At 41.6% G+C, this 24,529-nt stretch overlaps 1 protein-coding gene across 5 annotated transcripts in view; it reads right to left on the bottom strand.

The window, feature by feature from the left end:
- The window catches only part of LOC126259559 (histone deacetylase 6), a 339,218-nt gene that overhangs the window by 96,301 nt on the left and 218,388 nt on the right, over positions 1 to 24,529 (bottom strand). For all 5 annotated transcript variants that reach the window (XM_049956465.1, XM_049956456.1, XM_049956474.1 and 2 more), the window contains 3 exons: positions 20,111 to 20,192; positions 19,817 to 19,904; positions 2,118 to 2,300 (listed from right to left, as the gene is read on the bottom strand). In XM_049956465.1, the coding sequence (XP_049812422.1) occupies positions 2,118 to 2,300; positions 19,817 to 19,904; positions 20,111 to 20,192 (353 nt within the window). The remainder of the gene's footprint in view (positions 1 to 2,117; positions 2,301 to 19,816; positions 19,905 to 20,110; positions 20,193 to 24,529) is intronic.

Raw genomic sequence — 24,529 nt, 5'->3', positions numbered from 1 at the left:
CATGTGCTATCTGGATTCTTCCCTCGGACAGCAGGTCTCAGGGACCCAGCACTACAGCGCATCCTTGGTTCTTGCCATCCACATGGCCTCAATTTACATTAATGCTTTCCATCTCAGCATTTCTTCACAGTAACTACTCTTTTTTCATTCCATTTTAGTTTTCTACATCTTTCATTTTCTGATCTGTCTATTTTTCACTGTCCCCCCTCCCATCGGTTACACACAATGCACTTTGCTTTTCACTCTTATTAAGTCATGCATGATGTTTTAATAGTTATCTCTGTCTTGCATATTACCCTGTCTTCCAACCTTAAGCCCTCAGGTTTCCAAATCTCGTCCAGTGCAGTCCCTAACAATCAGTCTTTCCCTCTCACCCCGTCTGTTGAGTGTCCCCTGACTCAGGGTTCCAGGTGACTTTTCTGGCCTGTACCCCTTTCCCTAAACCTCTCCAGTCCTTTTCCTTCATCTCTGTCTCTTCTCCTTCAACTCTTATGCCAGAAGGAGCCACTGATACCGAAAGCTTGTAGAAGTTAAACCCTTTTGTGTGTGTGGGGGGGGGGGGGGCGGCACTTCACCTGTTTCCACTTTGTGAGTACATTTTTTATCTATCCATATACATTTAAATCTGGCATTATAACAGAAGACTCTACTGGTGGACTTTTCCTACAAATACGAGGCGTGTTTTTTAAGTAAGTACCCTTTTGAAATTAAAAAAAAAAAAGACATACTAAGATATCTCAATAATTTTATTTTTACATGAAAGTCTGTACCTTAATCTACTTTTCTATATAATTTCCGTCAACATTGAGGCACTTGTCATAACGTCGTACTAGTTTTTGAATACCCTCCTCATAGAAGTCTGCCACCTGACTTGTTAACCACTGCACCACCACTGTTTTGACTTTGTCATCGTCTTGAAGATGCTGACCGCCCAGGGGTTTCTTCAAGTGCAGGAACAGATGGTAGACACTGGGCGCAAGATCGGGGCTGTACGGAGGATGATCTAGAGTTTCCCATAGAAAAGATATGACGAGATCTTTTGTATGATTCGCCACATGCAGACGGACACTGTCTTTCAGCAAAAAGATGCCCTTGCTCAACTTGCTATGTCTTTTGTTCTGAACTGAATGGTGCAGATTGTACAATGTCTTACAGTAAGCTGCTGCATTGATTGTCTCATTACGAGACACAAATTCCACGAGCAATACTCCTTTTCTGTCCCAAAAAACTGTGCACATGATTTTCCGGGCAGAAATTGTTTGCTTAAACTTCACTTTTCTGGGTGAATCTGAATGCTGCCATTCCATGGACTGTTGCTTTGATTCTGGTGTGACATAGGCCACCCATGTTTCATCGCCCATAACAATTTGGCGTACGAAATCATCACCGTCGTTGTGGTACCGCTCAAGGAAAGTCAATGCACAGTCTAAACATTTGGTTTTGTGCACATCTGTCAACATTTTAGGTACCCAACGGCGCACAATTTTCGGTAATTCAAGTGCCCGGTCACAATGCCATACAAAACACTAAGCGAAACATTAGGAAAGTCATCCCGCAAGGAGGAAATCGTACAGTGTCTGTTTTCTCTCACCTTATTGTCCACTTCCTGCACCAAACTTTCATTAATGACCAAAGGACTCCCACTCCATTGTTCATCATGCACATTTGTGCAGCCATCTTTAAATGCTCTCACCCACTTTCTTACTATTCCATCACTCATAATGTTTTCTCCATAAACTGCACAGATCTCATGATGAATATTGGTCGCTTTTAGGCCTTTAGCAATAAGAAATCTTGCAACAGACCGTACTTCACAGTCGGTGGGACTCACGATTATCGGAGGCATCTTAACTGTTCATGCGCAGAATGCCGACTGCAGAGCTGCGGCCGCGGTGTGGCAAAACGGTACTTACGCAAAAAAAAAAAAAAAAAAAAAAAAACACACACACACACACACACACAGAGAGAGAGAGGGGGGGGGGGATTAGACATCAATAATTTCTATGGAAAGTTGTCTTGCAATTCTGAAAAGTGTAATTAATCTGCATCAATAAATGTTGATTGTGAGATGTTAAGAAACTATGAACAAGTTAATCATATTAATCATTCATACTAACCTCAAGCACTGATCCAGCTGCAACTGCGGCTGATTCATAAGTTTCTGGGTGCAAATACATTGATGAGAAGTCATCCTGCAGCTTAAGGATGTCATTCAGTTTCATGTTTTTTATGTCTTTCATCATCTTTATATGATCCCTCGAATGCAATAGCTCTAGTTCTTCATCAGTCACAGGACGAGCCTATGAAATAATTTCAGTTTTAGTATCCAAACATAAAAGACACTTTTTACTATTTCATACACTTAATTATGGAACCCTGGCAGCTACTACCATCGATTCAATTGCAAGTCAGTTCACCTTCCCCTGTTTTCATCATTTTCCCCCAAAGTTTACAGATGATAACCATCTCCACTGTGGCCACCATGAAGCACCCACACTGCTTTGAACATTATTGATAAGCAGTCACGGGGCTCAAGGTCTTCGCACACCTCAACACCTCTAAGCCATCAAGGAAGAGACAGATATGATGTGAAATTCAATATGTATATGTTCACCAATACTTATTCATAGTTAGCATCTGATGGGCGACGATATTATTCGTGTCTGCAGCATGCCTTAAGTTGTACGCGTCTCCTGGTCAGTTCTAAACAAGTAACACCAATACCAGCACCAGACAATCCTAGTTAGCTCTTGGCATATAAAAGATGAGCGCACACAAATCAGATATGACTAAGCACAGCAAGAACCCTTTTAAGGACCATCTGTACAGAAAATTTGGTCTCAATGTTAAAAAGTGCCAAACACTGAAGGCATTAGCGTCAACCATAGACCACATTCAACACAAAATCCTGTAGGAGTATGAAATTGATTTGGCAGCTGTAGAAACTGAAGAGCCACTTAACTCAAGCCATAAGATATCTTGATCCAATTTACTTGGTGCTGCATATGACTTGATCTGATTTACTTGGTGCAACATATGATGGCAGAGGGTATGCTGTACCACTACTAGTCATTTCCCAACCTGTTCCATTTGCAAATAGAACGTGGGTAAAACGACGGTCTATATTTTTAGACAACATAGTTGTATGGAGATAAACAGTGATTAATTTACTTATAATCAATTATTCAAAATGACAGTCACAATCGCATTATTTATTTTGCCGCCAACCGGTTTCAACCCGCGACTGGGTCATCTTCAGGCAATTTACACCATTTGGTCGCTCGCTGGAGTCATCACCCTGCCTGTGCGCGGTTGATAACTATCATACCAACCTTGCACAGGCAGGGTGACGACTCCAGCGAGCGACCAAATGGTGTAAATTGCCCTGAAGATGACCCCATCACAGGTTGAAACCAGTTGGCGGCAAAATAAATAATGCGATTGTGACTGTCATTTTGAATAATTGACCGTCTATATGCCTCTGTAAAAGCTCTTATTTCTCTTATCTTATGTTCACAGTCCTTACGTGAAATGTACGTTAATGGGGGTAGGATTGTTCTACAATCAGCTTCAAATATCAGTTTTCTAAATAGCATTCCTCCAAAAGAACATCACCTTCCATACAGGGATTCCCATGTAAGTTCCAGAAGCATCTATATAATACTTGCATGTTGATGGAACTTACCAGTAACAAAACTAGCAGAATGCTTCCGAATTGTTTCGGTGCCTTCCTTCAATCTGACCTGGTGGGGATCCCAAACACACTAACAGTACTCAACAATGGGTCACACTAGTGAGCTATATGTGGTCTCTTTTACAGATGAGCTACACTTTCTTAAGCTCTCTCAATAAAACGAAGCAGATCATTCACCTTCCCCACTACAGTTCTTACATGTTTGTTCCATTTCATATTGATTTGCAGGGTTACACCTAGATATGTAATTGACCTCACTGTGTCAAGCAGCACACTACTGACACTGTATTCGAACATTACGTAACTGCTTTTCCTACTCATCTGCACTAACTTACATTTCTCTACATTTAGAGCTAGCTGCCATTCATCACACCCATTTTGTCAACTAGTATTTTGTCCCCCTACAGTCACTAAATAACACCTTCCCATACAACACAGCACCATCAGCAGATTGCTTCTCACCCGGTTCATCTGATCATTTATATGCTTTCTAAAACTGTGCTGGTTTGTGGTCAGAAGCTTTTCTGCCTCAAGGAACTTTATTATATTCGAACTGAGAATGTGTTCAAGAATTCCGCACCAAATCAACGTTCAGGATATTGGGTTGTAATTCTGTGTGTCAGTTCTCTTAATCTTCTTATATACTGGAGTCACATGCACTTTGTCCCTGTTGTGAGGAACCTTGCACAGGGCAGGTGGGCAGGAGATTCGCAATAAATGCAAGCTAAGTGAGGGGACAATGCTATAGAGTACTCTGAGTAAAACCAAGTTAGGATTCCATCTGGACCCAGCAACTTATTTGTTTTCAACTCTTTCAGTAGCTTTTCTACACCAAGGATGCCTATTACTACATCCTTCATGTGGGAGTCTGTGTGGTGGTCAAATAAACGAAAAATTTAAAACTTCAGCTTTCTTTTTGCTACCTTCTATTGCCATACCAGATTGGTCAATGAGTAACTGGATCAAAGTCTTTGACACACTAAGCAATTTTACGTAGAACCAGGATTTTCTCAGGTTCTCGGCTAGATTCTTTGCTAAGGTATGAGGAAGGTAGCTGTTGTATATTTCACACATAATCCTTTTTACAGGTGCACGAATCTCTGCTAACTTTCGTGTGTCAGCATTTGCACGTTCTATTCTCAACTAAGAGCGCAACGATCTTTGCTCCCTCAGCATTTTCGGAATTCTGTTATTAAACTTGGGACATATTTCTCCAGAGCACATTTCATTTACAATCTTTTTAAACTTTGCCAATAATTGCCCTACTTCCATCATAATGGAACTAAATGATCTCCATTCATTGTCAGAATGGGATGCTTGCATCTGCTTATCTGCTCTTTCTAGCAAAACTACTGTCATAGCCTATTTGGCTGATTTATTAACTTTAATAACTATCATCACTACAATTGTATCATGATCACTAATCCCTGTCTCTACACTGGCACTATTCACAAGGTCATCTAAAATATATCCACTGCTTGTAGGCTGCCAAGCTAGCTGCTCAGGACAGTTTTTCAAAAATTGTTCAAATGGCTCTGAGCACTATGGGACTTAACTTCTGAGGTCATCAGTCCCCTAGACTTAGAACTACTTAAACCTAACTAACCTAAGGACATCAGACACATCCATGCCCGAAGCAGGATTCGAACCTGTGACCGTAGCAGTCACGAGGTTCCAGACTGTAGCGCCTAGAACCACTCGGCCACCCAAGGCCGGCCAGGACAGTTTTCTGAGAAAATGTTCAAAAGTACATCAGAAGTACTTGACAGCCTATAAGCGGTTGTCTGAAGTCACCTCCAACTAGTACTGCATGATCTGGGTATTTCCACGCTACTGAGCATTTACTTTCTTTGAATGACTCTAAAACTGCCATGGTATTATTGAGCAGTAGATAAAAACATACAACAATTAAACTGATTTCTCCTAGACCTGTTACAAACCTCCAGATAACTTCACAGTCACACTCGTTAGAGACAATATTTTTGTTTACTGCAATCAACACTCCCCCTCCTATAACATCCAATCTGTCTTTCCAATATATGTTCCATGACTTGCTAAATACAGTGATCAGTGAGAATATTATTACCACCTAATTGCCAGCATGTCCGCCTCTGGCATGGATAATAGCAACAACATGTAGTGGTATGGAAACAATGAGGCCTTGGAAGGTCGCTGGAGGGAGTTAGCACTACGTCTGAACACACAAGTCACCTAATTCCCATAAATTCTGGAGAGGGTGGCAATGAGCTCTGATGCTATGTTCAATAACATCCCAGGTGTGTCTGATCAGGTTCAAATCTGGAGAGCTGGGGGGCCAGCACATTAACTGAAACTCATCACTGTGTTCCTCAAACCATTCCATCACATCTTGTGACATGATACATTATCCTACTGAAGTATGCCACTGCCGTCATGAGACACATTTGTCACGAACTCATGTACGTGGTCAGCAATCAGTACCCTATACTTACGGCTGTAATGGTGCTTTGAACAAGCTTCACTGGACCCATGAAAGCCAATGTGAATGTTCCCCAGAGCATAATGGAGCCATCGACAGCTTGCCTCTGTCTCACAGAACAGGTGTCAAGGAGTGTTCCCCTAAAAGACGATGGATTTAAGCATTCCATTCAGCATGATGAAGGTATCAGGATTCATCAGACCAAGCAACGGTCTCCACTGCGCCAATGGCCAGTGCCAATGGTCACGTGCCCATTTCACTTGTAGCTGCCAATGTCATGGTGCTAACATTGGTACATGCATGAGTCATTGGCTGTGGAGGCCCCTTGTTAGAAGCGTTCGGTGCACTGTACGTTCAGAAGCACTTATACTCTACCCAGTGTTATAGCTTGATGTTAGTTCCACCACAGTTCACCACCTGTCCTGTTTTACCAGTCCGTTCAGCCCATGACATCCAAAGTCTCCATCCAACCCCACATCTTGACGTGGTTTCACCTTGGTTTCATCAGGTGTTGAAGACATTCACTACGGCACTTCTCGAACACACGGCAAGTAGTGCAATATACAAAATGCTCACGCCGAGCCTAAGGGCCATCACAATCTGCCCTCAGCTGAACTCAGATAGTTGGGGCGCCTTCCCCACTCCACACACGGACAGCACGCTCAGTGATACTACATACACCATGCATATGTCTGACTAGCAGTCAGTAATCACCAACTGACACTGCCATCAGCTGGACAGGTTTATATCAATATTAGGTTGGTGGTCATAATGTTCTGGCTGATCAGTGCATTTTGGAGCTTTCTATATTGGGTTTCATCCAGCTCTTAGTCCCAAGAATAATTTGAGTGCAACAATTTTCCTGGAGGGCAGTAAATTCTGGGAAGATGCAGTATATAAAAGATCCACATTTTATCTACCAGGAACACAAATAATAACCACTAAGTCATCTTCACAATTGGTGAAGTAATTGTAGTGAATATTTTAGAAGCCACATGGAGCCACGTACTGGAAACCCTCGACAACCATATGGTGTAAATGGGAGACTACAATAGCCATCATGAACCATCCGGGTGTATACGTGGACAAGGAAAAAAATTCCCGGATTTCCCGGTTAAAAATACACTTTCTCCCGGGTGAAAAAATAATTTTTCCCTGTTAACTGACAGTATATTTTCTCTCGGAACTTTATAACTTATCAGTCCTTTGAATGGTTATGGTTTTATACACGGGCATAGAATTTCCCGGGCCTTTAGAAAACTAAACACATGGGAAAAAACGTGTTTTGAAAAGATCTGTGATGTGCAGCAACAACCAATGACGAAGCCAAAGGAACACCACCTCCTGACAGACAGCAACACAGAGATCATTGGAGGGAATATAGGAATTAGTGGCAGCAGTGTCAGCAATCTCATTTGCTGGAAGACCAACATGGCCAGGAAACCACATAAACTGCACAGTGGCGCCATCAAGAGTGAGCAAGTGGCAACTTTCCTAGACCCTTTTCACTAAGGGATGGGCAGTGTACAGTGTACATAGACTTTGAAGGGCACTCAAGAGTCTGAGCAGAGGACGCAATTGAAAAGTCGGTGTTGCCGGATGTACTCCGTGGCCTGATACAGGGCAAAGAGCTCAGCTGTAAATACTGAGCAGCATGCCGGAAGGCAATATCTAAAGACGCGAACACCAATGACGAAGGCACACCAGACAGCATGGTCAGTCCAAGAGACAACAGTGTACACAAAGGTACTCTCACACAATTCCATGTGGAGCTGAAACTGAAGGCAATAGAGCGAGGCTGGGATAGTGTCCTTAGGAAGTTAATGAAGGCCAAGGTTAACACAGGCCACTACACAAAGCCATGGTGGCGAAGGGTTCACACCCACTGGGAAAGTTGCAAGTAGTATGAAGTTAAGCTGCCAAACCAAGTGCCAAAAGCAGACTCCAGGAGGTAACAAAGAAGAGGGACGCATCCCATAATGACGGTCAAAGTAATCATCGAAGAAGAAGGTATAGGATGGGTGGCCATGCATGGCAGACATACGGCATGCATACCTGCTAAGGAGAAAGTCACGGTGGCAGGACAGTGGTAGTTCAGCAGCTTCAGCATACAGACTCTCAGCCAGGCTAGTGTAAAAGATGCCAGTGGTCAAACAGATGCCACATTGGTGGATAGTGTTGAGACGGCATAAGAGCAATGGACATGGAGACGCATAAACAAAGCACCCATAGTCGAGTTTCAAACGGACAAGCGACCGGTACAAACGGAGGAGGGTGGTTCGATCGGCACCCCAAGAAGTACCACTGAGGACACGTAGTACACTGAGGGACCGCATACAGCAGGCTGCCAGGTAAGACACATGGGAGGACCAAGAGTGGTTCCTATTGAGCATGAGCCCTAGGAATTTCGTAGTTTCAATGAATGGAAGAGCAGTAGGCCCAAGATGTAAAGAAGGTGGGAGAAACCATTTGCTACCCCAGAAATTCATACAGACAGTTATGTAAATGGAAAAACGAAAGCCATTGTTGATGCTCCAGTAGTAAAGACGATCAAGACATCACAAACGAAGCCACTCAGTGAGAGAGGTCCATGGAGAACCGTAATAGATGGTAAAATCGTCAACAAAAGGGGAGCCAGAGATGCCTGGCAGGAGACAGGACACTACAGGGTTAATGGCGAAAGCAGAGAGGATGACGCTCAGGACAGAACCCTGAGACACACTGTTTTCCTGGATACAGGGGTCCAACAATGCAGAACCCACATGTACCTTGTAAACTCAGTATTTTAAAAATTCCCGAAGGAAACAATGCAGGTGGCCATGGAAGCCCCACGTGTAAAGAGTACGGAGGATACCAGATCTCCAGCAAATGTACACCTTCTCCAAATTGAAAAATACGGTCACAGTCTGGGATTTCCACAGAAAACCATTCATGACATAGGTGGACAAAGTGACGAGACGGTTAACTGCAGAATGGCGTGCTCGAAATCCACACTGTGCGGTGGTTAGTAAATTGTGAGACTCGAGCCACCATACCAGACAGGCAAGAATCATATGTTCCATCACCCTGCAAATGCATCTGGTGAGAAAGATGGGGCAGTAGCGAGAAGAAAGGTTTTTGTCCTTACCAGGCTTAGGTATGGGTATGATAGTGGCTTCATGCCAACATCCGGGAAATGCGCCCTCTGCCCAGATGCAGTTATAGTTGTTAAGCAGAAAGTGCTTGCCCGCAAGAGAAAGGTGCTGCAGCATCTGAATTTGGACAGCGTCTAGCCCTGGGGGCGCAGGATCTGGATGAACTGAGAGCATGACCTACCTCCCTTATTTTGAAGGCGGCATTGTAGCACTTGCGAATCTGAGAAGAGAAGGGTATCGCCCTAGCCCCCTCCACTCGTTTCTGATGGAGGAAATTTCCGCAAAATGGTGGCCCAAGGTGTTGGAGATATCAACAGGGTCCACAATAACATCATCTGCTACCATCAGGCCAAAGAGCTGCAGGAAGTTGGCCCACACGACAGAGGAAGAGGTGGAACTGTTAAATGAAATAGTGAATAAAACCCAAATAGCTTTTTTGCTAAACCAAAGAATGCAATGAGACTTTTCACACATCTGTCTATAATGAACGCAGTTTGCCACTGTAGGATGATGGGTAAAAACGTGAAGAGCATGTCTCCGTGGCATGCCTCAGTCCACCAGGGGACTGGGACACGGCATGGTAAAGAAGAAGTGTGAGGAATGGTACGTTCTGCAGCAGTAAGGATAACTTTTGTGAGATATTACACCTGGTCATCACAACTGGAGGAATCCTGTTCTTTGAAGGTCGCCAGGAAGGAGTCAAGTTGCTAGTTGGCCTTAGTAAGCTGCCATTTGGGTGTGCACGTAGGGGGTGTACGAGTCAGCAAACGGATAGCACATGGGAAATGGTTGCTCGAGAAGTTGTCACAAAGAACGGATCACTCAAGACGATGGGCTAGCTGGACAGAGCAGAAGGATAGGTCTAAATGGGAATAGGTGTGCGAGGAGTTGGAAAGTAATGTTGGTGCTCCAGTGTTAAGGCAGAAGAGGTCGAGTTGATTAAGATCATCAGCCAAGAGGGGACCTCTCTGACAGGTCCTGGGAAAACCCCAAAGGTGATGTTGTGTATTGAAGTCACCAAGTAGCAGAAATGGGGGAGATAGCTGCCCAATAAGCTGAAGGAAGGCTGCCCTGGTGACACTGAATAACAGACGGACATAAATGGTACAGAGGGAAAAAGTCAAGTGGGGAAGGAAAAGGTGAACTGCAACAGCTTGAAGATGGGTAGTCAGGGAGATGGGTTGACTATGAATATCATCCTGTATGAGCAGCATGATGCCCCCATGAGATGGAATTCCAACCTCAGGGGGTAGTTAAAAACGAACCAGGAAGAAATGTGAATGCTCAAAGTGATTATGAGGACTCAATTTCATTTCCTGAAGTCAGAGTAAAAAGAGTAAAAGCAGCCGCAAATCCTCTTTGTGGGACCGAAGGCTGCAAACATTCCACTGGAGGAGAATCATGATGAGGAAGAGATGAAGGGGTGTCGCCTCAGCCACTGCCAAGTGACGCCTGCGAAGAGTCGCTGCTAAAGGCCACAGAAGCAGGAGGATCCTCCTTCATGGGGTCCACAGAAGCATCAATCGGCTTGCTTAAGCTGTCGGTCTATGGAGTCCAACGCAGAAAAACAGTTGGTGGTGTGCACCAGCAAACAGAGGCTGGCCAGGCTAAGGGATCGCTTGCAACACCGTCTAAGAGGATTTTCGAGTCAGTGAAGAAGAAGACTGTCTGCCTTTGGTGGACTTCTTCAAGCCTTTCCGGTTAGCAAAGGAAGACTTCACAGGAGTACTCCTTCTGTACTCCACAGTTTTTCTTTCTGGCCTACCGGTTGTGAAGCTGGTAGCTTTGCCCCTCAAGGTGAGAGTTTGATGGAGTGTTGCACAGCTGGATGGCGGAATGGTGATGCTAACTTGAGATGGAGCGAATTCACAACCTCAGAGCTGAATTTGAGGTCATGTCTGCGTGGCGATGTCCTTCATGGAGCGAAGGGTAACAGGAACAGAACAATAGGTGTGCCAACGGGAGAACACAGGGTTTGCGTCTAGCCAATAACTGGCAATCGACTGGGTAAGACACTTTTTCCTTTTCCCGGATCTCTTGGCAGCCAGCTCATCAAGATACACGGGACAATCCCGAGAGGAGGCAGCATGGCCGCCACTGAAGTTGATACAGCTGGGAGAAGGAGGCAGACAATCGCCCTTGTGCATATTCGTAACACAGGTTACACATTAGGCTGGGTGTCAACAAGACATTCTAGAGTGGCTGAAATGATGAGACTGGTGGCAGCACATCGGGTTCAGAATGTACAGCCAAACTGTGATAATTTCATGCCTGCTTTGATTTTGGCCGGAAGCACCACTCTATCAAAGGTGAGAAAAAGAGTGCGGGTGGGCAATAAGGAGGAATCTACATTTTTCATTCCCCAATGGACAGCAAGGACACCCTGATCAGAGAGGTAAGATTAGATTTCAGCCTCACTCAGACCGTCGAGCAGTGTAAATAACACCACAAGAAGAATTCAGAGTTATATGGGCCTCAACACGAACAGGGTAGCCATGGAGAAGCGAGGTGCCAAGCAGTTGTTATGCTTGTGAATCAGAAGTAGTCTCCAACAGCAAAGTGCCATTCCATAAATGAGAGCAGGGTTTCACAGGGCCAGCAACTGCTTCAACACCTTTCTGAATAATAAATGGATTTACAGTAGCGAAGGACAGACCGTCTCCAGTATGTGAGACCACAAGGAACAATGGTGCTGCTGGAAGGGTCTTTGAATTGTTAGCCTCATTATGTTTACATTTCATAGATGTTGATTGTAAAGATGAATGGCTCATTGCGAGAAAATCTCCCATGATTGCCAGCGTCTCTGATGGTGTGCTCCTTCCAACTGGGGGCCCCCTTCACAACAGGGGCACACCCACCTTAGATGATTGTTCACAACTAAGGTCACACCTCGAAGAAAAAGAGGAACCTCAAATGCTAAAGTGGAGGAACGAGAAGAGAAGGGAAACAAACAAAGGAAAAGGGAACAGAAAACAGTGGTGAGATTGTTCTTATGTCAGTGACAGACAATGCGGAACATTCCCAATAACACCCCAGACATGTTCCCCAAGGGAGGGGAAAAAGAATATCAAGAGGATAGACATGCAGCACAGAAGGGAAAATATGCTGCAAAGGCTGGGGCCCCGTGGTAGCCAAGCACGAACCCACCAAAGAGTGGCGACCCGCCTGGGGGGGGCTGAAGGTCTGTGGTTCTCCACAATCACAAAGTGGAGACAGTTGCTCACATCATCTGTGTAAAAAATATACGTTAATTGCCATTCTGTATTTTAATTCTGTCTAGCAAAGACCATGTTTTGTGTGGAAAGTCATATCCCAGTCGTTTTTAGGTGATACACAGCATATTATTATTTTGTAATCGAGTCTATTCTTGAATCCATGGAATAGTAATGTTGAACTCGGCAACCCTTGCTGTTACTGTCAGTGGTTATCTAGAGCACAGTCAGTTATGGTTTGCATCATCAACATTTTCATGGATTGGTAGATTTTTACTATCCATGATCTTTTTGTTTTGGTGCTCATTCATGAAAGCATTAATGTGACGTACATGAGAAGGTTGAATGTGGTTAAAAACTTGCAGCTATTTTGTAGGAGTTTATTTAATAGTGCCAGCAATCATTCCCATGGCATTATTTAGTTAGACAGCTATAGTTTGTGCATGTGGGCTGTTTAGCCAAACTGGGCCACAATATTCACCAGCTGAGAAGACAAAACCCACAGCAGAGAACATAGATGGATGCTGATGCTCCCCAGGTAGTGCCACATAGCTTTTGGATGATGATTCTTGTTTTCAATGTTTTGGCTGTTTTTGTCAAATGTTCCCTGAAACATAAGAGTACTACCAAGTGTTGTGTCATGAGCGAGTGCAGTGTTTTCTAATTGCAGGTGGAGTTTTCTTCTGGCAAGTTTATTAATTAGGTGTAAACAGGAAAACCTCTGTTTTGTTGGTGTTTGGTTCTAGTCTCCATTCGCAAAAGCACCACACCAGAGAACAGAGATAAAGACGAGGATAAATACAAGGTGTAAGATATAACAAACGCTGCCTAGAAAGCAGAGTGACCCCCTGTGAACACAAAAGTGGAGACATATGTAACACAGTTTGTAAATAAGGAAAGTGAATGCAAACGAGTACAAGAAGAATGCCATTGATTAGTACATAAACAGTACAACTGAAACTGTTAAATATGACATAATAAGAAATGTCTAGTTCTATTAACTAGTATCACCTGTATTGAAAATAAATCTTCCAACAAATCTGAGTTTACGTTTCATGAGAAAGTTACAAATGTAACAGACCTCATCCTCAATAATAATGAAATGAATTTGTTACAAAAGGGATTAAAATATAATCTGCCACAAAAACCAAAAGCTACCGCTGTAGTTTCCAATGATAGGCCACGCAAAAGTAGTACTGGACACGGTAAAACTTCCTGTATTAGAGCAAAACAGTATAGCTAGTAAAACTGTCAAAGTCATACATCCTTTTACAACATATAATATGGTAAGGGAAAATGATAACCAAAAACAGGAACTACAACATATGTACAACATTAAAAACAAACTAAAAGCACATAATACCTTAGCACTAAAAGCAAACAATGGTAATACCATTGCCTTGATGAAAAAAATGGGTATATAAATAAAATGCCTGAATCCTTTAAGGCAAATAACATCACACATATAGGTAAAGACCACGCAAACAGACCCCAAGCACTAATAAAAAGAGCAATCAAAAAATCTGGATTTCTCTTAACACAGAAAGAACAGAACAGGTACTGAGTCATGAACCCACGACGCCCAAGGCTAACAGCACAGTCGAAAGCATACAAACCAAAAGTTCCAATTACACCAATTGTAAACGGTCCTGCATACTTAATTGAGATAAAGCTGAACCAAATTAAATGTGACAATTAGATGAATCATAGATGATATACCATCAAAAACTTGCTTGACTTATTTGCAGAAATAAAAGGTATAAAAATCCCGGACAGCAGCAGATTCATTTCCTTATATGTAACTAATCTATATACTGATGTACCTATTTGTTAAACTATTGACATCATAAAGGAAAACCTCTTGAACTAAAAAAAAGTATATCAAGTGGAGGTTTACAAATCCATGGAACTACTAACCATAATATTACCCCTTATCTATTTTAGCTTAAAAAACCAAATATTTTCACAGGAAGACGGTCTTGCAATGGGTACTTGCTTGTCTAGCACACTAACAAGTGTGCATTTCTAGAAAACACAGAAAATAAATTCTTTGAAAAACAAGACCACTGGAAAAACAAAGTAATATACTGTTTAAGATACGCAGCTGGCACAATCATTTGATGTAATGGATCAGCAAAGGAAATTAGGTATTTCCACCAACAGTTGAACAGCATGCACAAAAACATCACCTTCACAACAAAACACAAACTTAACAGCAGCATTAATTTCCTGGAGTTAATTGTCATGAACACAAAGTCGGTACATTCTTTCAATATCTTCCACAAGTCCACGACTACAGATAATATTTGAAACAGCTCATCACCCAAGGAGGCATACTTTCGATCAGCAGTTGATCGAACGACGAAATACACTCTCAGCAATGAAAATTTTAAATCAGAGCTGAACACCCTCAGAGCTGAACACCCTCAGAGCTGAACACCCTCAGAGCTGAACACCCTCAGAGCTGAACACCCTCAGAGCTGAACACCCTCAGAGCTGAACACCCTCAGAGCTGAACACCCTCAGAGCTGAACACCCTCAGAGCTGAACACCCTCAGAGCAGCAGCAATCAGTATTGGCTACAACCCAGAACTAGTCCACAAACTATATACAAAGAAATGAAATACAAACGACAAAGACATCAAAGATGAAATCACACTGACAAAGACTGAAACAAAAAAGAAAGATAAATTTGTAGTACTCTCATACTGGGGCCACGTATCAGATAGAATGAATTACACACTAAAGAAAGCAAATCTCAGAATAGGGTTCTACATCACAACACATTAGGAGCCAACATTATTCATAAAATAGACAAAACACAACAATGAAATCATTCTGGCATTTACAAAATCGAATGCAGTGAATGTAACAAAGCCTACTTTAAACAGGCAGGCAGAAGTTTAAACTGAGATAGAAAGAAAACACAAACACAAGGACAAATAATCTTTCAGCTTTCATCACACACAGAATAACCACTCCACTGAAAATACTGAGCAAAATCTATTTTGCATAATGTCTCCAAAGGACAATTAATGGACATTTTAGAAGGTATACAAATTTAGATTCATACTACTAAACACCCAGAAGGAATGCTAACTGAACAAACAGAATTTCACAGCAAAAAGTCATAGAAATTTTCCATAGCACCTTAGACAGCTTACGACAGGCATTCAATCCTGCATTAACCATCAAATACACAATGATAAATGATCAACACAAAACTTCAATAGCAGCTTAATCAGCATATGAACTGCACTCCATCCTACCTTCATCACTCACCAAATATGAGACAATAGACAAAACAACTAAAAATTTTAACAGCATAACTACACTATCATATGTGGTGTAAACTGAAATATAAATAAAACAAAATGTTTTATCTCAAACAGTACTAAAAAGGAAAAAAAAATTATTGTATCACTGTGATGTTATGGAACACTATATGTCAAACTGAACATAGTGCTATTAATACAAGTGTGAAGTAAATTGAAAATATCACATATTACATAAGACCTTATAATAAAATTCTCTGCATCATCATCTCTCAAAATTATGAAACGCCAACAATAAATAAGCCAGCATGATACACAGCGTAATCTAATCAGAACAAATTTTCCATTGTGTGTATAATATTATCGTCACATTGATCACATCAAGCTGAAAGCCTCGAAAAGCAAAGACAGTGTGTGTGTGTGTGTGTGTGTGTGTGTGTGTGTGTGTTTCAGGAGAAGGCCTTCTCGCCGAAAGCTTTCTTGTTTAGCAGTCTCTTTAATGTGCCTGTCTGCAACTCAACATTTCCAGTGTATGGTGAGTAGCCACCTATCCTTTTCATAACATTGTCCTTATTCTGTCCTCGATTTCCACTGTTTGTACACATTCTACACCTCAGGATGTATACGTGGACAAGGGAAAAAAATTCCCGGATTTCCCGGTACAAAATACACTTTCTCCTGGGTGAAAATAAACTTTTCAGCGTTAAGTGACAGTATAGTCTTCCTCGGCACAGTAAAACTCATCAATCCTTCGAATGTTTAAAGTTTTATATACCAGAGTAGAATTTCCTGGCACTTTAGAAAACGAAACTGAGGGGGAAAAACAAGTTTTGAAAGACCTTTGATGTGCAGCAACATGTATGCTGCATATTTTCGTATTACAAAGATATAAATTTGAAATCCACTAAACACCACATGTTACTTTCCGAAACATTGAAATCAAGATTGCGATGCGCTTTTGTAAGACAGTCATAGCTCATGTCACGTGATCTCGCCAGCTGATGGCGGCATAGGACACGTGATGTAGTAAGCCAATAGCAAGATCACTCTTCAGTAGCGCGAACACACAAAAAAGAAAAGTTAATGGTTTAAATTAATATACATAGCATTCACATATAATATTGGTCTCTAAGATTAATAAGCTGGAAGAGAAGCTAAGCTTCCACATATAATGTTGATCTTTTTGTGCATGTTACACTTTTAAGATACATCACACAAATGTGCCAGTAAAATTTTTAATAACAACTTAAATGTCTGATCTTCTGGGCTCGAAATTCTGCTAAATTGTCGTCCTCAAAGAGTTGATTTTTAAATGAGAGTCAAACGCTTTGTGATCTTGCGTAAAAGGAAATCTGTTTCGAATGTAACGCTTTTCAAACCACCATTCACAATATTCTCCCGTGACCTGTTAAAAATAGGGTCGTTTCAGCAAGAGAGCGTGACATAACAGGCGTCACCACGCTTGCGCAGCTACGATGATGCAGGAAGCCCATATGTTCGTACGTGTAAAACATTAAAAGATCTTACATATGTCATAAAAGAAACAAGACATCAGACAATACTTCAAGGGCGTCGGAATTTCGTGAACCATACTAAAACGCATGATTCGGCTTAAAATGCACATTCGTATGTAAATTTTCTTGGAGCATCAGTCTGTACTATCTAATGTTTGATTTTTTGTTATGGCATAATGCCATATGTGCACTTGAAATGCAGCAAACAGTTGAAACTAGCTAATAGTGTGAAATTAAACACTTCGATTCACACAAATTGACTGCCTCAGCAGAAAAGATTAATTTTCAGCCAAATCTCTTTAGCAAACCAGCAAAAATAACTTCATTGTTCTGTAAGGCGATTAATGCTTGACTGTCAGAAAGGTGGAGATAAAATCTGAAACTAATGACATATTTTAGCCTTCTGTAATTACACGAATGTATTTTAATTCATTTGATAGCTCCCGGCCACAAAAATCCGTTTTGTTATCATTTAATGTGAGACCAATAAACAAAGAGGAAACAACAAAATCACTGAACGTAAATAAAGGTCACGTGGAGACACCCCACCTCAACTCCGACTGCTCTGTGCATCAGCCCCAGATTTACTGTATTTCTGAACCGGGGCAATATTAAGTAGTGGCACCCAGCCACATTTCTGTAACCAGAAGCGGGAGAATGTATTACTCATACGTGACTCAACTGCGCATGCTCAAGAGCCTGCCCGCAACAGCTCAAACGAATCTAATTTAAACAGTTGTCACATCACGCTCATCGGAGGCAATTTGTTATAAAGCATTGCATGGTCTTCCTAAAGCCTTTGACACATATTGCTGTTGGCAGACGCTTGTATGAGCACTGTTTTGTTGTATACAGCGCATTTCCTTTGCAACTTAAGTTTTATTTTCGTTTTTTTTCTCTCGTTCACGTTTTGTTGCTGCAGTATTATTCTGCAGTAGCCAGATACAGTAATATCCTTTGTTAGAGTATTGGTTCTTACAAGTCAAAATCACAAAAATTTAACTGAAAACCAAAACAATGAAAAATTCCTGGAATACTAAACAATTCCCGGGTTTTTCCCGGATGAAAAAATTCACGGGTTTTTCCCGGATCTCCCGGACCATATACACACCCTGTACACCTCCACTCACAACAAATTTTGTTCTCTATAATAGCTGGTCTGTGAAAATGTGCACATCCTGAAAATAGTCAGCCAATAAATAAACAGCAGTTTGGTGTTGAAACGTATTTTCTCCAATTTTTGAGAGCTGTAAGATCCAATGTACTAAAAACTTTGACAAACTTTCTTGATTTTCTTTGATTCTGTTTACAAGACTTCTGCAATGCACAAGGTGGAGATAAGTGGAGCAAGGACCGAGTCCTGTAATTGGTCATTTTTTCAATTTTCTTTGGGAGCTGTGTTCATAACCCATGACTACTTGGTATAGTCACTCATTTAGCACATTGTTGATTAGGTGAGCAACTGGATTGCAAGCATAGCTGTAAATGGGGGGGGGGGCATCTCTGAATAAATGGCTCTCAGCCGTGAGATACCCCAGGAATGGCAGATATTGCGCACTGTTGCCTCACATCAAGCAACTCAACTTGTGTCCCTCTGAATTCAGTTGGTGGAATACAGCAGTTTCTGTGCCATTCTTGTGGAGCAGCAGGGTCGAGCTGGTAGGATGACACAGGTACACAAGTTTCAGCAGTCTGCTCATATCTCCCGCAACCAGATCTAGTCCCCTACCCCCACCCCACCCGAAACCACCAGCACATGGTTCATATGCAGATTTATATGAGCAGCCAAGTACAGCCTCCACTGGTTTCTGTATTGCTGTACATTCGATCATGTGACGGGCATAAGATCAATTACTGTGAGCAGTACCCACGAAACTGACAGGGTTCTTGAAACACTCTTAAGAGTTTCTCGAAGCATAGATCGTTTCAGAAAATTATGCAGTTTAGTGATGGATTTATTAAGAATCCACACTGAATTGTTAATTAAAGATGATTACATTTACAAATTGTAAAATAATTTCAATCTGGAGCAAAACCCAGATCTAACAATCTTCTATGTCGATGATCTCACTATGAAAAACAGTATGAAAAAGCATCCTCCTTGAAACTTTGGGCAGTACATAATGCACTCACTCTGGAGTTGTAATTCAATACATTAATACTGTTGGTAAACAGCTTCATCTTTCTCTCACAATACATTCTTTCAAATTCACACTGATTCTCAGTCTCTATTACAATAGTGGCACACTTGAAAAGTAATGTCATGTTTCATAGCTTCCATTATGATATTTCAGCACATTATTATCTGCAGACTGTCGCCACTTATCAAATGAGAGAGGAGGGGGGAAAAATTCCAAATTATAATGCAACCTAATATAGTCACAGTATAAAAATATGGTGCATCAACTTGAAGTAGCTTTTAGCTTTTTAAAAAAAAAAGAATTTCAAAGGTAAAAAATGTCCATCACTTTTTTAAATTTATTTTCTGGTGTGTCCAGTAAAGCACAAGAAAGAAACAAAAAAAGTTACCTTCAATCTCAAGCATCTGTCTAGTAGTCCATATTCTTCATGTTTAAGAAATATGGCAGAAATTCTTTCCGGTTTTTCTGGGTGAGTACTGGAACAAACAAACACGTAAACCAAATAACAAGTTTTGTGAAATTATAAAAATCAATGTGCCACAACATAAACATTGCTAATAAAAATTAGAAGTAATATTTCAAGTGAACTGTGATTTGTTATGCTTGCTACAGATCATATTTACACGAAACCAGTTATTTTTAGAATTATGATGATGCAAAGAACATACAAAAAAGTACTTACGGTTCAGCAATGTTCTTGTGTTTCATCATCACTTCATCATACACAATGCAGACTCGATTTGGTGCAAATGATAAGTTAGTACCTAACAAAAATTAAAATTTAAATGTGACTATTTACATCAACTAAACATTTCTCAAAAATCCAACTAAATAATGTACAGGAAAAAAGAAATTAAAATAATAAACATATAACTTCATCTGCCACCATAGTATGAATATTTCACTCTGCAGGTGTTTTATGCTATTTTGAAACTCTGCAGTGGATTCAAAAGAGGTACTGGCAGAACTTCAATTGTGGAAACACGACATGAGAGCACTGCCAATAAAAGTTATGGTTCCAGGTTCAAGTCTGGTCCACCACACAGTTTTAATCTACCAATAAAGCTTGAAGACAACATATACCTCATTGCAAAGTGAAAAATCCATTCTGTAAAAAATTACATACTTGGATCTCATTATTGGGGCAAAATTTCAGAATAAACAAAACATATCAATTCAATTTATGTAATTTTACATGTATGTGCATTTTCAACAAAGTATAAAGTTTATACAGTTACAATTTTTTTAGTTTACATTGCTTCTTATTACATTATAATTCATGATAAATTCAAGTTATAAGGGCAGTTGTGGATAAGCCACTGCTTGACTCACTTTTAAAAAGTATCCCCTGTCAATACCTTAACTTCATTTGGTAACAAGTTATTAAAAACAGCATCTTTGACATATGGGCTTTTCACTGTTACAGTTAATCTTCTGTTAATCATATGAGAGTTTTTTCTATGCCTCGTTTCATAGTTGTGAATATCCATGTTTCTTTTCGTGATCTTAGTGTCTTCTTTCACTAGCATTATACACTCCTTGAAATTGAAATAAGAACACCGTGAATTCATTGTCCCAGGAAGGGGAAACTTTATTGACACATTCCTGGGGTCAGATACATCACATGATCACACTGACAGAACCACAGGCACATAGACACAGGCAACAGAGCATGCACAATGTCGGCACTAGTACAGTGTATATCCACCTTTCGCAGCAATGCAGGCTGCTATTCTCCCATGGAGACGATCGTAGAGATGCTGGATGTAGTCCTGTGGAACGGCTTGCCATGCCATTTCCACCTGGCGCCTCAGTTGGACCAGCGTTCGTGCTGGACGTGCAGACCGCGTGAGACGACGCTTCATCCAGTCCCAAACATGCTCAATGGGGGACAGATCCGGAGATCTTGCTGGCCAGGGTAGTTGACTTACACCTTCTAGAGCACGTTGGGTGGCACGGGATACATGCGGACGTGCATTGTCCTGTTGGAACAGCAAGTTCCCTTGCCGGTCTAGGAATGGTAGAACGATGGGTTCGATGACGGTTTGGATGTACCGTGCACTATTCAGTGTCCCCTCAACGATCACCAGTGGTGTACGGCCAGTGTAGAAGGTCGCTCCCCACACCATGGTGCCGGGTGTTGGCCCTGTGTGCTTCGGTCGTATGCAGTCCAGATTGTGGCGCTCACCTGCACGGCGCCAAACACGCATACGACCATCATTGGCACCAAGGCAGAAGCGACTCTCATCGCTGAAGACGACACGTCTCCATTCGTCCCTCCATTCACGCCTGTCGCGACACCACTGGAGGCGGGCTGCACGATGTTGGGGCGTGAGCGGAAGGCGGCCTAACGGTGTGCGGGACCGTAGCCCAGCTTCATGGAGACGGTTGCGAATGGTCCTCGCCGATACCCCAGGAGCAACAGTGTCCCTAATTTGCTGGGAAGTGGCGGTGCGGTCCCCTACGGCACTGCGTAGGATCCTACGGTCTTGGCATGCATCTGTGCGTCGCTGCGGTCCGGTCCCAGGTCGACGGGCACGTGCACCTTCCGCCGACAACATCGATGTACTGTGGAGACCTCACGCCCCACGTGTTGAGCAATTCGGCGGTACGTCCACCCGGCCTCCCGCATGCCCACTATACGCCCTCGCTCAAAGTCCGTCAACTGCACAGACGGTTCACGTCCACGCTGTCGCGGCATGCTACCAGTGTTAAAGACTGCGATGGAGCTCCGTATGCCACGGCAAACTGGCTGACACTGACGGCGGCGGTGCACAAATGCTGCGCAGCTAGCGCCATTCGACGGCCAACACCGTGGTTCCTGGTGTGTCCGCTGTGCCGTGCGTGTGATCATTGCTTGTACAGCCCTCTCGCAGTGTCCGGAGCAAGTATGGTGGGTCTGACACACCGGTGTCAATGTGTTCTTTTCTCCATTTCCAGGAGTGTAGTTTCTAGTATATACAAGGCATAAACATAGGCTAAAACCAGAAAATATCAGTCTCCTGAATAAACATACAGGCTATAAACTAGCTACCAGCTTTTGTAGGACCAATGGGTATAGAGGCTCTTGCATACTAGTTCATTCCTCGGTAGACTATGATATCAGACATAATTTAAGCCATCTGATTGAAGAAGGTACATTTTAAAGTAATGGTATAGAACTTAAAGAGTACAACATATTAATTATCAGCATATATCACACACCTGGGTACCAGATAAGCTCTGTATTTTCAGATAAGTTTGATACATTGGTACATAAATGAAAAAGTGAGAAACTGCACAAGAAAGTGGTTATATGTGCTGACTTCAACACAGATGTAAGGACTGATGACAAATTTTCTTCACACTTAAAGAACTTGGTAGCCACAAATGGGCTAAATCTCAATTTTGATCAGTATACAAGAATTACAGCAACCTCTGCAACATGTATTGACAATATTGTAAGTAGTTATAATTATTATGTAAAAGAAAAGTTTCTTCTAGATTTAGAGTATCAGACCATAAAGCACTATTTGTATCACTACCGAAGCAAAATTCAGTCTGCACAACAAAAAGATGTAGGAATTTCAATCAAGAAAATGTGGAAGTATATTGTAAAAAACTAAGCCAAACCAAGTGGACAGTGAGCAAACACACTTCCACAAGTGACAATTACAATTACTTTTTAACTGAATTCTTGGATATATTCAACGAATGCTTCCCTTTTGTAACAGTGAGGACCAGGTCCCATAAAAGTAGATCATGGGTAACAAAAGGAATTAGAGTGTCTAGTGGTACTAAGAGGAAACTGCATATAAAGGAAAAAGTAAATTGAAGCCCTGAATTTCTTAAGTATGTAAGCACATACAAAAAACATCTGACAAACTAGTTAAACTAGCAAAACTTACTGCGAATAATAACTTCATTTCAAATGCAAAAAACAAATCAAAAGCTGTTTGGTCTGTTATAAGAAGCGAAGTTGGCAGGGAGGCAGAGACAATGCCCTTCTAAAATAGTGATAAATGGTAGAGCTTTTATGGAACCCAGTGCCATTTGTGAATCATTCAATGACTTTTTCATAAACTGTAACAAATTTGGTGACTGCCCACCACCAAAAACAAAGCCCAATATGATAGACAGTAATCGCCCATGTTTTAAGTTTTCTCATGTTTCCATCTCAGATGTCATCAAAATCATAATGTCCATACAAAATTAAAAATCTGTGGGGTGGGATGAGATCCCCACTGAAATAATAAAAATAGTCCGGCACGGTATTGCATATCCACTCTCTTTCATAATCAACCAATCTTTTGATGAGGGATGTCTCCCAGATTGATTAAAATACGCAGAAGTTCGGCCAGTACATAAAATAGGCAAACAAGATGAATTGGGCAACTACAGGCCAATCTCACTGTTACCAATTTTCTCAAAAATATTTGAAAGAGCTGCATGTGATCAGATCGAAAATCACAATTCATCTAACAGCATTATATTATGCAATCAATATGGTTTCAGAAAAGGCCGCAGCACAATCCATGCAATAGATGAATTAGTCACAAAAGTCAGCAGATGTCTTGATGATAGAATGTGTGTGTCAGGTATCTTTTGTAATCTGTCCAAAGCCTTCGACGCAGTAAATCATGACCTGCTTCTCCAAAAATTGGCACACTATGGTTTTCAAGGCAAATCTCTTAGCTGGATGTCACCATACTTGGCAAACAGAAAACAAGGAGTACTTATTAACATCAATGGCAATAATTTTCTCTCTGGCTGGAAGCATACACAGTTAGGTGTTCCACAAGGTTCAATATTAGGGCCACTACTTTTTCTGTATTATATTAATGATATGCCATGCCAGGTGCAGTCTGATACTATCCTCTATGCAGATGACTCAACAGCTGGAGTCTGTTGTAAAAATGAGGTAGACCTAATTTGTCATATTGAACAAACACTTGGGGAAGTGGAGGCATGGGTCAAAAACAATAACTTGACTTTAAATTTTGAAAAAACAGAAACTGTTCATTTCACCACAAAACAATCTGCATACTCTATATGTGAAATAAGATATATGGACAAAAAATTAGAGACTGCAGACTGTGTCAAATTCCTTGGCGTATTAGTC

This window comes from Schistocerca nitens, chromosome 1, assembly GCF_023898315.1.
Source record: "Schistocerca nitens isolate TAMUIC-IGC-003100 chromosome 1, iqSchNite1.1, whole genome shotgun sequence".
NCBI classification, from domain to species: domain Eukaryota; kingdom Metazoa; phylum Arthropoda; class Insecta; order Orthoptera; family Acrididae; genus Schistocerca; species Schistocerca nitens.
Note: the sequence above shows the minus strand (reverse complement) of the source record. Positions and strands in the feature narration are given on the sequence as shown.